The sequence below is a fragment of the Varanus komodoensis genome, unplaced genomic scaffold (genome assembly GCF_004798865.1).
Source record: "Varanus komodoensis strain SLA01 unplaced genomic scaffold, ASM479886v1 scaffold28, whole genome shotgun sequence".
Lineage (NCBI taxonomy): Eukaryota > Metazoa > Chordata > Lepidosauria > Squamata > Varanidae > Varanus > Varanus komodoensis.
In genome coordinates this window covers 11,224,651-11,241,324 of record NW_025335727.1, presented here as the reverse complement: position 1 = coordinate 11,241,324, position 16,674 = coordinate 11,224,651, and the positions used below count along the sequence as shown (strand labels likewise).

At 42.9% G+C, this 16,674-nt stretch overlaps 1 protein-coding gene across 1 annotated transcript in view; it reads right to left on the bottom strand.

The window, feature by feature from the left end:
* SI (sucrase-isomaltase) overlaps positions 1 to 16,674 on the bottom strand; it is a 219,470-nt gene that overhangs the window by 144,568 nt on the left and 58,228 nt on the right. Inside the window, exons 2-3 of the mRNA XM_044434407.1 lie at positions 4,416 to 4,536; positions 3,510 to 3,619 (exon numbers count right to left, since the gene is read on the bottom strand). Of these exons, the coding sequence (XP_044290342.1) occupies positions 3,510 to 3,619; positions 4,416 to 4,536 (231 nt within the window). The remainder of the gene's footprint in view (positions 1 to 3,509; positions 3,620 to 4,415; positions 4,537 to 16,674) is intronic.

The following is a 16,674-nucleotide window of genomic DNA, read 5'->3' as shown; positions in this document are numbered from 1 at the left end:
CAAATAACGACGGCGCCAGGCGGACCTCTCTGGGGAGCGCATTCCATAACTTAGGCGCCACCGCTGAGAAAGCCCTTCTCCGAGTAACCACCCTCCTAATTTCTCTCACGGAGGGCTCCCGGAGAAGGGCCTCTCCCGCCGATCTCAGGGGGCGACTGGGCAAATATGGATGTAAGCGCTCCTTCAGGTAACCAGGACCCAAGCCGTTTAGGGCTTTATAGGTCATTACCAACACCTTGAATTGGGCCCGAACTTCAATGGGGAGCCAGTGAAGCTGACGGAGAACTGGCGTCATGTGAACATAACATCCAGTCCCCGTCAGCAGCCTGGCAGCTCTATTCTGAACCAATTGAAGTATCCGGACCGTCTTCAAGGGTAGCCCCACGTAGAGCGCGTTACAGAAGTCAAGACGGGAAGTCACCAGCGCATGAGTCACTGTTGCAAGGCAGTCGTACTCCAGGTAGGGGTGCAGCTGATGAATCAGCCGAAGCTGGAGGAAAGCGCTCCTCGCCGCTGCTGTCACCTGAGCTTCAAGTGAAAGCTCCGGGTCGAGGAGCACTCCCAAGCTGCGGACCTTGTCCCTAGGAGGGAGTGCAACCCCATTCAGGACAAGGTTCAGGTCACCTTCTCCGAAGCCCGAACCGCCAACCAACAGGACCTCCGTCTTGTCTGGATTGAGCTTCAGTTTATTGGCCCTCATCCAGCCCATTACCTCGGCCAGGCACCGGTTCAGTACAGCCACTGCCTCACCTGGATTGGTGGAAAACGAGAGGTAGAGCTGGGTATCATCAGCATACTGATGGGTCCGCAGCCCACACCTCCTGATGACCTCTCCCAGCGGTTTCATGTAGATATTGAACAGTAAAGGGGACAAAATGGAACCCTGCGGTACCCCATGGCAAAGCTGCCATGGCGCAGAGCCATAGTCCCCCAACACCACCTTCTGGAATCGGTCGTTGAGATAGGAGCGGAACCACCGCAAAGCGGTGCCTCCGACCCCCAATCCCGCCAGCCTATCCAGAAGGATACCATGGTCGATGGTATCGAAAGCCGCTGAGAGGTCCAGGAGAACCAACAGGGACGCACTCCCCCTGTCCTTCTCCCTGCACAGGTCATCGTACAGGGCGACCAAGGCAGATTCAGTACCGTACCCGGGTCTGAAGCTGGACTGAAATGGGTCCAGATAATCAGTTTCATCCAAGAGTGCTTGGAGTTGTCCCGCCACCACTCGCTCTAACACCTTGCCCAGAAACGGGATGTTGGCCACTGGTCTATAGTTAGCGGCCATCCCTGGATCCAGTGACGCCTTCTTCAGGACCGGTCGGACTACCGCCTCCTTTAAAGGGGCAGGCACCCGACCCTCCCTCAGAGAAGCGTTAACCACTTCCAAGATCCAGGTTCCAATCCCGTGCTTGGAATCCTTTATTAACCAAGACGGGCAAGGGTCCAGAAGGCAAGTGGTAGGACGTACTCGTCCAAGCACCTTGTCCACATCATCGGGCCGCAATAACTGAAATTCATCCAATAATTCTGGACCAGACGGCAGCGTTGGTGTCTCCCTTAAAACCTCTGAATCAATAGTGGAATCCAGCTCGTGACGAATCTGAGCGATTTTCTCCCTAAAATGCTCGGCAAAGTCGTCACAGCGGGCCTTTGAGGGTGGAATCAGCTCTTCCTTTGGCCCTGGGTGAACCAGGCCTTGCACCACTCGAAAGAGCTCCGCCGGACGGCATTGTGAGGAGGCAATGGAAGCGGAGAAGTGTCTCTTTTTCGCCGCCCTCACCGCCACAGCATAGGCCCGATAGTGGGCTCTTAAGTGTGTTCGGTCAGATTCATCACGTGATTTCCTCCACCTACGCTCTAGCCGTCTCCCAACCTGCTTCATTGCCCTCAATTCTGGAGTGTACCAAGGGGAAGAGCGGGCTCTGCCCGGTGGGAGAGGACGCTTAGGAGCGATCGTGTCTACAGCCCTGGTCATCTCCCCATTCCACAGTTCAACCAGAGCCTCGACAGGAGCACCCGTCTTGTCAGCCGGAAACTCCCCCAGAGCCTTCAGGAATCCTTCCGGATCCATCCGGCTCCGGGGGCGGACCCACACAATCGGGTCTGCACCCTTACAGAGGGAGATGTCGCTCTCGAGCACAAACCTCACTAGGAAGTGATCTGACCATGACAGGGGAGTCAAGCATAAATTCCTCACCCTCAGACCACCCTCTTCCTGCCCCGTCGAGAAAACCAGGTCCAGAGTGTGTCCACGTTCATGGGTCGGGCCGGTGACATGTTGAGACAGCCCCATGGCCGTCATGGAAGCCATGAAGTCCTGAGCCGCCCCGGTCAAACTAGCCTCGGCATGGATATTGAAGTCCCCCAGGACCAGCATCCTGGGGGTCCTCAACACCAGGTCCGAGACCGTTTCCGTCAGCTCAGGCAGGGAGACTGTTGGGCAGAAGGGTGCACGGTACACCAACAGAATCCCCAATCTGTCTCGGTCGCCCAACACCAAGTAGAGACACTCCAGCCCTGGTCTCGAAGGGACAGGAAGTCCCGTGAGAGTGATGGAGGCCCGGTAAACCAAAGCGACCCCCCCTCCCCTCCCCTCCGGCCGTGAACAGTGCTGGACCATATACCCGGGCGGGCACAATTGAGAGAGGGCAACATCCCCCCCCTCTCCCGCCCAGGTCTCCGTTATACAGGCCAGGTCGGCCCCCTCATCCACAATCAAGTCATGGATGAGGGCAGATTTGTTATTGGCCGACCTGGCATTAAACAACAGCACCGTCAGGCCCGAGGGGCGACTGACAAGACTCCCTGGCACCTTCTGGCTGGGAGCAAAACCAGAAGTAGGGACAGGTGTCAGCCATCTGTCCCTCCTTCTTCTATGTTGTTGTTGTTGTTACTATTAAAATTATATACAGTTTTCACAAAAGTATCAAAGCTGTGAACAGAAACTACAATGGCATAAAAATCATAGCTATAACAATAAAAACAATACAGTGCAAAGTAATCAGCAATAAAACCACAACACTGAATGGTGTGCTGCAAACCACAGCCATCTGGGTCACCCAGAAAGTCTTCACAAAGAGTTTCAGGAATAGATCTATGTGCCAGAACTGTGGGGACCAGTCTAATCTCAAGTGGTATTGCTTCCAGAGAGTAGATGCTGCAACATTAAGCACTCTATTACCAGTGCTCCTGAGTAGAACCTCATGAGCATGTTGCACCATCAGAAGCACCCCTTAATATAATTGCACAAATCAGACAGGAATATAAGGGGTGAAGAATAAGGGGTGAAGGTGACCCAGTCCCTTGTTTAAGACTTTATATGGTAAAATACATGATACATACTATACAGCCCAAGCATGTATGACAGGACCAACTTATTAATTGTTTTGGTTTGTTACTACATATATAGATGGAGGTAGTGCTGGTGGTAGGAGCCTCCTAGGCCAGGCGGGAACCCAGGTCTTAACCCACCAACTGAAGAGCATTGCTTTAAAAAAGACTCTCACCTTGAACCTGAAGCGGTTTGGCGTCTGATATTCAGCAGTGAAGAGAACCTTTTGGATGTCATTTCCAAACAAGGATGGTGCGGGGAGTCTTGTTAGCGTAGCTTGAAATCCTTAATAAGAAAAAGTGATAAACATAAGAGTGTTGCCAACTGCAGTCTAATATTCCCAACCCAGAGAGAAAAGTGTGGGAAGGTGAAGTTAGGCAAGAAAATTTGTTGGTAGACTACTTTTGATGTTCCTGGTATCTAGCCAAGAACCAGCTGCTAATCATGATTACAGCATATTTAAATAAAATGCATTATTATTTTGATTTTAGTTTCACCACAACAATCCTGTGAGGAAACTATATGTGCCCATACAATGAACTACAGAGCAAAATGAGTCTTTTACCCTCATCTATATCATGCATATCTAAGAAAGGATAGATTCGTCATCTTGGTTTTTCCAAAATTGTCTCTTTTTTTTCTTTTTCTTTTTTGAGGTCAACCTCATTCTTCCTATTTTGCACGAATTTGAAATTTCCTGTTGAAAAAGCTCCATATAAAATCCATCATTTTTTGCTCTTTTCCCTAATGTTTATGTGGCCTTTTCATGCTGCAATGTACTTTTATGCACACTCTTCACTAAAATGCACATTTTTCCTGAGATGGTCTACACTGGAAAGCTCACCCCCCACCCCACCCAAAGGGAGGATTTCAGAACTATCATCACTTACACTATTGGGCAGTATAAGAATGAAACAAACAAACTTTTCTGCCTTGGCTTTCTGAGGTGTGACTTGACCAAATCCAATTTAGAAAAGTCAGTGGAGCAATTCACCTATCCCTATGCGTTCCTAACACTTAGCAGATTCTACTGTTTAGAAGGGACAGTATCATTGCTGCAATACAGCTCTCTTGTGTTTACCTGTGTTTGTGTCTTCACGGCTTCCTTTAACTTTGTATCCATGACTTGTAGAAAAGTAGCACCAGGGTATGTATGTCTCATTCTGAGGATTCCAGCAGCATCCACGAAGTGTGCATAGGGCCTGTAGTACCAACAGGAACAGAAAAAGCTTTAATAGCTGCAGCATTCTCTACATTCATTTCTGAATGATTGCATGTGTCTCACAAGGCAAACAATATGCTTTGTAGTCAACCATAATTGGTTTTTCCCATGGATTTTCCCAGCAGGTGCATGCTGTCCTTGTTCTGGAAATCTCGTCTCATGCTTGTAGCTTGTTGCTTCGGATTTAAAATACGTTTTCTAAATAAAAGTGGTGAACTTAATTTTCCTCAAAGACTGAAGTGGAACAGATCCCCCATCCACACACAAACCGTCAATCCAGATAAGACAGAGGTCCTGTTGGTAGGTGATTCAAGTTTCCGGGTAAGTGACTTGGGCCCTGCCCTGGATGGGGTTGCACTCCCTCTAAAGGACAGGGTCCACAGTTTAGGAGTGCTCCTTGACCCGGAGCTGTCCCTGGAATCCCAGGTGATGGTGGTGGCGAGGAGTGCTTTTCTTCAGCTTCAGCTGACCCATCAGCTGCATCCTTACCTGGAGGAGAACTGCCTAGCAACAGTGACACATGCACTAGTTACTTCCTGCTTGGATTACTGTAACGCACTCTATGTGGGGCTGCCCTTGAAGACAGTCCAGATACTTCAGATGGTGCAAAACAGAGCTGCCAGGATGCTGTCAGGGACTGGTCGTTATTCTCACATAACTCCAGTCCTCTATCAGCTCCATTGGCTTCCCATTGAAGTCCGGGCTCAATTCAAGGTGCTGGTTTTTACCTATAAAGCCCTAAATGGCTTGGGACCAGGATACCTAAAGGAACACCTTTTTCCCTACATGCCCTCTCACCTCCTAAGATCAGCAGCAGAGGCCCTCCGCTGGGAACCCTCTTTAAAAGAGGTCAGGAGACAGAGTACTCGGAGGAGAGCTTTCTTTGTGGTGGCACCCCAACTATGGAATGCGCTCCCTAGAGACATCCGCCTGGCACCGTCATTATATGTTTTTCAGAACCAGGTCAAGACCTTTTTATTTGACCAATTTTTTAACATAAAGTAATTTTAATCGTATTAGATTTAATTTATTTTAAATAGATTAGTTTTATGCTCAGTTGTGGAATAGTTAATTTATTTTATTTAGGATTTGAAATAATGTGGCAAGCCATCCAGAGATGACAGGGATGAATGGCCTACAAATTTTCTAAATAAATAAATAAGTGTAACAAAGTGCCAACGTAATCAGAGAGAATACGACCCATGTGATCAATCCCAGTCAAACAGCAGAGAGGATGCTCATAATGTACACAGAAACATGGTAACACACTGTGGGAAGTGGTTCCCATGGCACTGGATGAAAGTGGGGTATGGAATACCTCAAACAGCAATTACTAACTAGCACAAGAAGGTTGGTTCTCATGTTAGTTTCTTTAAATGCTACTTTGCTATGATAAAATCAAATATAATGTTATTGACATGAAAAATACACTTAGAAATAAAATCAACATTTGTAAAAGCATGTAAGAAAGGCAAACTTCAAAAAACTCATAATAAAAGTTTGTTGGGGAAAAAAAAACCCCATAAGGCACCACTGAGAGGGAAAAAAAATAGACATAAAAGCCAGTTTAGAAGGATGCAAAAAGGCAACCCCGTGAACTTCTCTTGGGAGACTATTAAGGATTGCTGCTTACAAAGACTAATGCAAACCAAAATGCTGAAAGCCTCAGGTCTCATGTTTGCAAACACGCAGACAAGCATTACAGCCACCTTTCCCACCATAAAAGTTCAGCCATTTGTTTATCCAGCTAATTCGTTTGGAAGAATAGAAATTATTAATGTATTTTCCTGTGACTTTCAAATGCCTTTCCCAGAGCCTAATCCTTACACGTACTGATGCCAATGCATTCAAAATTAGGTGGCTTGTAAGTCAAATCCGCTATGCTTGCAATGTTCATGTGTGTAATGAACTCTCCAACAAACCTTTGTTATTCAAATTGGTATTGATTACAAGGGACCCGCTTGGTTACTAGCACCTGCACAACTTTTTTTCCAGTAATTTTCCCCAGAAAGAAGCTATCCCAAAGTTGTTGCTACTTTGGAAAGCCTTCTTTGGTGCTCATAGCAGCACATACTCTTCAGCTATAATATTTTGGTGTGAAGAGCCCTTGCAACCCTGCCAGGACACAGCCCATGAAGTAGTCACATAAGTATTCCAGAAAGTGCTTCCAGGATGAAACACTATCTTTGAAACCAGCCAGACTTGGCAGTGTGTGCACATGAAGTTTCAAGGAAACATAGAAACAGAGCGAGTCAGAAGGGACCTCCCGGGCCATCTAGTCTGACCCCCGGCTCCAGCTGGTTCCACTAACGACATGCCCACCATGTGCATGTCCAGCCTATCTTTGAACACCCTCACTGATGGGGCCTCAACCACCTCCCACGGAAGCCCATTCCGCACCCTCGGGGTCCTGACTGTCAGGAAGTGCTTCCTGGCATCTAAATGGAAACTTGGTTCCCTGAGCTTTGCTCCGTTGGAGTGCATCCTGCCTTCCTCTGCAGGGGAGTACAGGAAAAGGTGGTTCGAAGGAAGGAAGTGCAGTGAGATTAGGTAGAAGACTGCAGAACCTGGGGAGAATGTTATGAGTTCTGTTAGGGCACATTTGCCCATCACTAGCTACACAGTGTTAATTTGAGATGCATTTTAAGGGATTTGAGGTGTATTTTAAACTCAGAACTGAGGCCACATGATTAGCATGTCATGGGTGTGTCAGATGATCTACCCGACTGATTCACATTTTTTCTCCTTCAATGTAATGGAGCTGCACTTCCTCCTGTTGTGTGACAAAAATAAATCTGCCTCCAATGGATCTTGTGTCCCCCTCTCAGCTACTTAGAAAGTGTGAGTGCAGAGGGTCGGGGGTTGCTCATGTTGCTGCTGATTTTTTCCCTATATTGCTCCCAAAACAGAGCACAGCATTTAATGACAACAACAACAACAAGGGCAACATGCCTTGCAACCTCTTATTAACATCCGTTTATTATGGCTGGAGTCTGCAGCAATGAATGCTATATGAGCAAATCCACTCTAAAGACACAAACAAATATAGACTTCAACCTGTACAGGAAATAGTTCTATGAATTGGGAATGGCAGCAAATGAAATGTTATCTTGAAATGCTTTTGGGAGGAAGCTATACTGATTTTTTTCTTTGTATTTTGTATTTTCCAGCTGCAATATAGATCACATAAAGAAGACTTTCCCAAAAATGCTTTCTGACCTGTGCAACCATGTATCACGATGTGCTGTGAAAAGAACTTTTGTTTGTTTTCTCACCAGTCAACTTCATTAAATACTTGCAGATTCCAATATTATGTAAAAGGGGAAGACACAGACCAGCACATCTATCTACCTGCTTTCTTGGTACCATAAATACTTTTATGCATCCTTAATGTATCCCTGCTTATTTTGTAATATTCTGTAATTGTGCCCATTTGTGATGGCAGGATTTTGTGGCTGCTAAATACTAAGAGCCAAAGGAAAGTTGGAATTTCAGCTCTAGCCCCAGAAACATGAGAACTTAGACCTCCCTCCCTCTACCCCTTCCAGCATGGGAAGCTCTTCCCATATCAGCTCTGGCTCCAAGAATGGAAAACCTGCCTCAGAGCTGGCTTTGGACAAACCTCATTCAATAGGTCAGAGAGAAGATGAGTGAATCTCTACCAGGGTATGATGTGTCCTGATGGGGCCTCTTCACAATGTCTTCTCACAAGCTGAAATCAGCTAAGTATTTTTTCAGGGTGGGAGTAGAATGGAGAAAACCTTCATCTCTGCATGCCTTCCATACTCACTCAGAGGGTGGCAATCTTCTAAATTTGGGGGATTACAGACACTACATTGGATTTTGCCCTACAGTCAATTGTCCTATTTTCCCTCAAATAAATTCAATAAGAAATTGCTGTAGAACCCTTATATGCCACAATGTCTCATTATCACATCGTCTAGACTTAGCAATTGACAAACCTGTCAAGTTTGATTCTGCTGCACTGCCATTGTTTCCAGCATTCTCTTGTTTCATTCCATTTCTTCTTTCATTTATTTTTCCCCTTAAAGTCCACATGAATGTGCACATGTATAACCATGTTCATTTCTCAAAGTATACACATTCTGTATACACTTTTCCTAGCACATGCATCTTTGCAAGTAATTGTCCCTAATATAATGTATAATATAATACATGTACCACCTAATGCACAGAATTTGTGTATGCACATCTCCATAATGTTCATCAAAATATAAACTGAACAGAATAAATTTCTCACCCACTCAGAAGAAATTTCATTCTACTGGTTCCTAGAACTCTTCATACTGGGACATTGCTATGTCTGTACTGGTGTGGCCCTGGACTCCTATCTTATGGGGTCTTACTTATCTGGCACCTGACTTCATTCTTAATCTCTCATTCACTGCTACTATGATGGCTGGAGGTTGAAGTAAGGAACCCGAAGCTGGAATTAACCACAGCAAACTTCTTTATCTGCTGATCAGCTGTGAATCTGCTGGGTTGGCTGTGGTGAGAGGAGAGGGAATCCTGGGGGAAAAGCAGCTGATTGGTTGTGCAATGGGAAGAGCGAAAGGAGAGAGAGGCAGGGTCATGCATGTGTACAGATTATAGGCTGTGATTCTACCTGGTACTGGAATCATGAAATGAATAGTTAGATGGACTGATTTAGCTTGCCTTTGCAAAGCTTAAATTCTTTTAACTATTCATCTGCATATATACAAATAAATTAGCCTGCATAAATTTAATGAAAAAAGTTGTGTTAGGGTCCCAGCCTTTGATCTTTTGAGTACTTTGTAATAGCCCTGCTTGATACTTTCAGGAAACCAATTTATTGCTTTGGATTAATTCTGAAATAGACTTCAGCAAGGCCATTTATCAGGCAGTGAAAATGAAATGATCAAACACTCCAGGAAGGTTAAAATTTAAGCTGTAGTATACAGATTCAGTTGTTATTTATTTATTTTTATTTAGTAAGCTTATATAAATACTTCATCTTCTGAAGTTATATAAATATGTCATCTTCTGTTGAACCCATTCTAAACTTTCAAAACTTCACCTTTTACATAACGAAGGAAAAAATATCATTCAACAAAAGAGTTCAGATGAAAGTATCTGTTTCTGCTTATTTGTGAGAAAACTACAATGGCAGTCACAGGGCTGGTGCTAAGTCATTCATTTCCTTTCCATTAATTATGTGGTCCATCGTAGCACAACTGCTTTTAAAAGAGGACTTCAAAGAATGCAGACAATTGCCATATCCATCAAGAATCAAGTGCAAACCAGCCTTTAAGTGTTATCCCAAAATCTGTGTAATTCATCTTATAGTACACTGTGTGCCAATGAATTTATATAGAAGCTCTTCATCACCAACGCATGTGTGCCTTCAGTGAAAAGCACAAGGAAATTGCCCTTTAACAAGGAAAATATTTGGAGCCAAAATATCTTGGATGCATTTCCTTTCAAGAACCAACTTGATCTTTGCACTGTCTCCATTTCAGTGACCCATTTCAGTCCCTCCTGTGCAACTACCAAGCACAACTTCATCTGACTTTTGTAGTGCTACACCAAACTCTCTCTCTCTCTGTGTGTGTGTGTGTGTGCGTGTGCTCGCACACATGCAAAAACTGATGCCAGAAGGGGTGTGTGATACCAATTCACTTGTTGCTCTAATCACTCTTTTTATCCTGGCTAATCAAGGACCACATAAAGGAGAAAATGTCATCACACTGTCATGAAGTCCATCTGTTTTAGCCATGTGACAACATCCCTGAAAACAAAGAAAGTTGTACAGCTCTGAACCAGATCAGCACTGCCTTGATAGTGACCAGTATATTTACTTTCTTTACTTGAATACACACTTTCCTGAAAACAGTTTTACACCTTTAAGCAAATGGTTACAACACATCCACCAAAAGGAGGAAAAACGTTCATGTAATCTGTTCCCACGTTGGTTTGGGACTGACACTTTTGCACTCACCACCTGAATATTAAAAAATAACTCATATTTCTATTGGACATGTCAGCCATGGAACATCATAGCAAGAACGATCTTAGGCTTAGCTCATATGCTCCCCTTCCTTTCTTATGCTCAATGCAGCTGCACGAAGGAATTTGGAGGCTTTTGCTTCTATTTTTATTAACTGCACTTTGCCATGTCATCTAAACAAGGCAAACTGTGGATAACTCTCTCTTCCAGACTGCTGGGGACCATTTTACTCCTGGTGTGCTTTTCACTGTAGAATCTATAAAGAAGTGGATGTACAATATAGTCCCCCCATGACATTGCTGGGTATTGTAACCTGCAAAATGCCCCAAACGTCAACCTCTAACTACTTACTTTTTCCTTTCTGGAAAATAAAATAGACTTGGGGCAAAACTGATTTTGTCGTTAGGGTGTCTTTTTGTTCCAAACAACAAGAAATGTGCTGGGATAGAAAAATGTCCCACTGAAAGCAAGTTTAAGTACCCTTGGTGTAGCAAAGTGTGCTTTTCGTAAGTACTCTTGATATCAGAAGAATGGCACTAGTTATGATGTTTCATTGGTGGCAACATTTATCTCACTAGGGACACATTTCTTGTGGGGTAGAAAAACATCTCATGTAACTCCCAAAATGTTAGTCATCAGTAATAATAAAGTAATAATAAAGTCTTACCTAAAAATTTCCCTTGACAATGTTTGATACTTATCTAATATCCACAAAATTTTGAGTTTATAGAACACTTCTTTTGACATTGCAGATACTTTTGAGAATGTCTGGGATTTTACCATCCCAGGATACACTGGGAAGTGGCTCAGGGTCGTAAAATAATCCCAACACATATTTGTATATATTTTTTAGGATTCCTGGATAATTTCAAACGGTAGATCATCTATTTTATTTATTTATTATATACATGTCCCTCTTTTTCATTCAAGGAACACAAGGTGGCTCACATACTTCCTCTCCCTCCTCAGCTAATTTAAAAAATGGAAACAAAAACTCCATTCTTGTAGCTGTGCTGAAGGAAGGGAGAAGATTTGAGTGTGAAGTTCACAAACCTTGATTCAACTTCAAGAAATTATGAACTGGAAGTTCAGTATATATGCCTTACATGTAGGGAAGTATGGACTGGGTTAAATCTGTTCCATTTATGTGTTCCAGAAACTCAGGCACTTTTCATTCCGTCAAACATTCCTGGATAGAATCCAGTTTTGTTCAAATGTGTTTGTATGCATTTGACCAAATTTAAACAAATTTGCTCTTTTGAATTTGTGCAAATCCTTCCCAAACAAATGCCTCCAAATGCACATACCCATAGTCTACTGGGTAAAATGTTTCTTTGTGATCAGTGTTTCTGCTTTTTCCTTCTATCACCAAATTTACATAAGATTATGGAAATGAAATAGAAAGAAATGAGACGAAATGAAACAAAATGGCATGCAGTGAAACAAAACACTGCCATGTGAATCCATAGAATTTGGGTGACTCAAGAACAGCTGAAACACTGCATAATATTTTGTTGCGTTCACAGAAATCTGAACTTATTTGAAGCCATTAGAGATTCCCACTTTACATGTCAACATATGCAGCCCCTGCAAGGGGACTGAGATAGCACCTTAGTTGCATCCACCTTATTACATTGGAGAAATTTGTGGTGGATTCATGAGTTTGGATTTCTATGACTCCGGCCTATAGATTCCTCAACTCTCCATCTTTTTTCCAAGTCACACAGATTCTGCAGACTTCCAGATATTTTATTTTTACTTCCTACAATTTACACAAATTTAGTTGTACAAAAATACAAAATGAAAACAAAAAAACCAAGTAAACACTGGATGTACCTACAAAAAATGTACATTTCCCCCATAAGCTAGAACATGAAAATTCAGCTTGAGTGAGGGGAAGGATATATGCATGATGCATGTGTCTCCATATGTCTCCATATTTCAAGAAATTTGCACATATTTGCATTACCTAATACACATCAGTTAATATGAATTTGTGTATTTGCACTCATGCATATGTACACATTTGTAAGCATGTGAATCTGTACAAACAGACCTGATTTTTTCCATTAAAAATCTGATTCTGTCAATAGGCAGATAATGAAACAAATCATACCTGATAATCCAAGGAATACAGACAGAATGTATTTCATACAATCCATACATCCCTAACTCAATCTTAGGGCTAGGTCAGCTCATTCTTGAGAGAGCATCTATAACCCATGTATAAAGAGTTCAACTTTCACCACTGCAGATCTAGTTTGCTGACAATTCAATAAAATTTTGGCCCTAGTTTATCTGAACCTCTGTATGTCATCTTTGTAGTTCTGGATATAGTCACAATGATCCCTGTATCAAAAGTGGGGAGGGAACTAAAACTAACCAATAACACATTATTAGTAGCAATAGTCAAAAGGTACCATGCACTGATGATGATTGTCCAAGCTAAAAGGATAAGAATGAAAGAAATATTGAAGCGTAACTTCAGTTAATGTCACCTATAACTGCTAAGTAGTTTGTGACTGTGAATACACTGGAGGAAGGGCATTTGTCTCTGAAAAGAACTGCTGTTAGAGCTTGCATAATGACCTCTGATGAACGGTCACCTGCATAAATAAATGATAGTGAGTACTAATTTCTTTCTAGTTTCTATAGCTGAACAGAGGTCAACTGAGAGATTCTCAAGTCCAGGATAAGGTGCAGAATCTCCTAAAGCAAATAAGTATTTCCAATTGTATTTCTTGGATATCACTTGTCTACATTTCCTCTAAATGCATGGATTACTACAAGCAGCATCCCATGTTAATATTGGTAAATCTATAGGGCTGATACAGCCTGTTATAATGTATGTTTTGTGAGTACTCTTGTGCCAAAACTTGCCTCTTGTTTTCACAAAAAAGGGAAGGGGAGGGAAGGGGAGGGAAGGGGAGGGAAATGCCTCTCTGTGTGAAAGAAGCATTCTTTTTGTGCCTGTTTTGCAGAAAGGTGAAATTCTGAGCAGGGTTTCAGCCTGCCTTTTTGAAGCACAGGTGGCTGTTAAGGTATCTTCTATAGAGCTTTTAAACTTTTGCCTGTTGAATCTAGTCCACTAGATTTGCTGCATCATCACAGGACTCTTTGCAGAAAGGTTTCAACCAGCATTTTTTCCTGAACCTCCTTGTGATCTTGAGATTTGTGTGTCCTCATGGGCACTCAGGAAGAGGTTTCATGCTGGAGCAGCCATGATGTAATGATTATCCTGCTTTCGCCAGTGCACAAGGATACTTTAATGGTTTAAACAATAGAAAGAACACCTGCCTATTTCCTACACCTCAAAATCTAAATGGAACATCAGTCATTCTCCCCAGTGAGAAAATACTTTGAAACCCTCAACTCCTTTCACTAGAGTTTTTATTTCTCCCTGATAATCCACCTCTCATGAGTGAAAGTATTTGGCACATCAGTAGGTATAATGCCATGATAGCAAATAATGGTTATATATCAGGCAAACCGAAATCAACCTCCTCTCCTTAAGACCAACTTCTTCATAAAGGAGCATCAATAGGTTGCTAAAGCACATTTTACATATGCAGATATGATGGCAGCCCAGTGGGAGAGGGCGAGAAGAATAAAAGGAAATATCCTATCAAACCTCTTGAAGATTCAAAACAATTCCCATAAAAGCTAAAATCCCCCTTGATCACAGGTAGGGCATACAAGATCCACAGGCCCTTGTTCTTTAGTGTGCCCTTCCCAAGAGCTCTTCCTCACCACATTCAATGTGAGCAAATTTGCCACCAAAATTCTGTAGCAAATTGCTATGGCATCTATATCTGTTTTCATTCAAGGAGTCTTTGCAAGGCTCCATAGTAATTTGCCAATGAATCTCAGTGGCAGACCATTGATTTTCTTTTTCCAGCCACTCCACCTCAGCACACAGTGGTATAGAATTAGTTGTAGAGTGAGGCCCAATGGGGTAGAGTCTGGAGAAAGGATGACCCCCTCCCCAGATCCCATGAAGTAGATGAATTGGTGTTCTGTATGTCTGCCTCCCTCTAAGAGAGGCAAATTTCAAGGCTTAGGCATTAACCCTTAAAGAGAATGGAAGGTGGAGGGAAAGCTAGGTGATTACTGAAGGATGAACATAGCACAGTCCACTTATCCATCCACCAGGACAAAAGAATCCACATAATCAGACTGTAGGGAGATTGAGACTGTGGGGGATAGGGAGGACTTTAGAATAGGTCCGAGGTATGTGTGGCATGGTGTTGAACATCCATTTAAAGTGCACATTTTAAAAATGCTAGCACCACCAGTGGGAGGGACTCAACATCAATGGGATTAGAGCAGCATTGACATAGAATTAAACCCTTTCCTCCCCTGCTTTGTTCCTAAGTAAAATACCTACTCTGAAGCTGGTATTTGTATTGGTGAGATTGCACTTATTAGCAGCAGAGGAAAGCTCAGCAATACTGTTAGGGTTAAAGAATAGGGTTAAATTAGAACTCCACATATTCTATGATCCCAATAATTATCAGGTGCTCTTTAATGCTATTTGCATTTTAAAAAACATGAATGATAAACACAAGCACACATATTGTATCACGCCTAGTGTGGCCCTTGATACAATGTGCCTTTTGCAACACCACTGTGAACCCAAACTCTCCCTGACATTCCCACTCAAGAGTTGTCTCAAGATGTATTAGTTTGTTGGATCATCCCCCTCTGAAATCACCTTGGTTATTCACCTTGGAGGTTATAACCTCCACTGAAGAGCTGAGTGTGGGTTGTTTTTGAAATGAGGAGTATCCTGTTGTTTGAACCTAGCCCAGATAACAACCCACAGTTCACAACCAAATAAAAAGCCATGAGATATTTCCATGGCTTGCTCATGGTTTACAAGCCAGGGCTGTTAATGCAGGCAGGTTCAGTTCAACAACTACCCATATTCAACCCTTTCACAACCCCTGAGTTATGAACCTGTGTTTAGCGTGGTAGCCCAAGTCCTTCTCCATGAAGATCACCTAACGGCAGAGAAAGGATGAGTCTTCCCATCCCCTGAAGTAGTTAGTGGAGACTAAAATTAGAAAGAACATGTCCTTTGGTGTGTTGTCCCTGTGTGGTGAAGAATGGGTGAGCTTCCCTTTCCTTTCCAAAAGGAACATTAAAATGAAACTATCATAGTTGGGAAGAATTAATATTCCAAGTCTAAATGATTTCCCATTTGTATTCATGGACAATTTCTATTAACTAATTTCCCTTAATATATTACAAATTAATTAGTTAATACTTATTAATTTTCTATCCCCATGTAACTTTTCATACCTCTGTTGCAACTTGATCTGGAATGCAATTTATTCTCTCAGAGGGTGGCACAGCTGGGCAAGTAGGTGAAAAATCTGCAAGATATCAATCAATCAATCCATTTCATTAAACAAAAAACTACAGATTGTATCCAGATGTGGCCGTCCTAGATATGTACTGAAAGAGGGAAATCTGACTTATTTGAGCTCAGTAAATTTCCTGCCCACTTCTAATTTTATTTTCAAAAGTAGGCGGGGGTGGGCTTCTATCTCTATGGCACACTGCAAGCTGTACGTATTTTAAACGATTATGACATTTGCCAACTAAGCACCCAAAAGCTTTCTGGCTCTATCAGTCAATTTGTACAATTTGCAGTTTGTGCAAATCGGCCAATTCTGCACTTTAGCTCTGTGGCTTTGGTTGATTTTTTGCATAAATTTCATTAGTATTTTTTTCCAATCAGCAAATTCTGATCTGTTTTAGAGACGGAAACCCACAGGCTCTCTCAGAGCAGACTGTGATGACAAGAGATGAGCTTTCTATCTACACATCTATGCATCCAGTGGCCAAAGTGAGGTGCAGTAATGGTGATCTCCACCACTGCTGTGACTTGTCCTGGGCATTTTATCAATTTTGGCCATCGAGATCCAATGCTAGGGTGGGGGAAAAAAGGAGGCTAAGGCACTGGTAAGAACTGGCATGAGGAGACAGCAGCAACCTCTTTCCCTCCTGCCTCCCAGAAAGTCCTTTTCTTTTTACTCTGATGTTCATTTGCTGTCTCTGAGAGGCAGCCAGTACATTTATTTTGGAGGGAGCAGAGCAAGGGCTAGGCATTCAGAGTCCTAG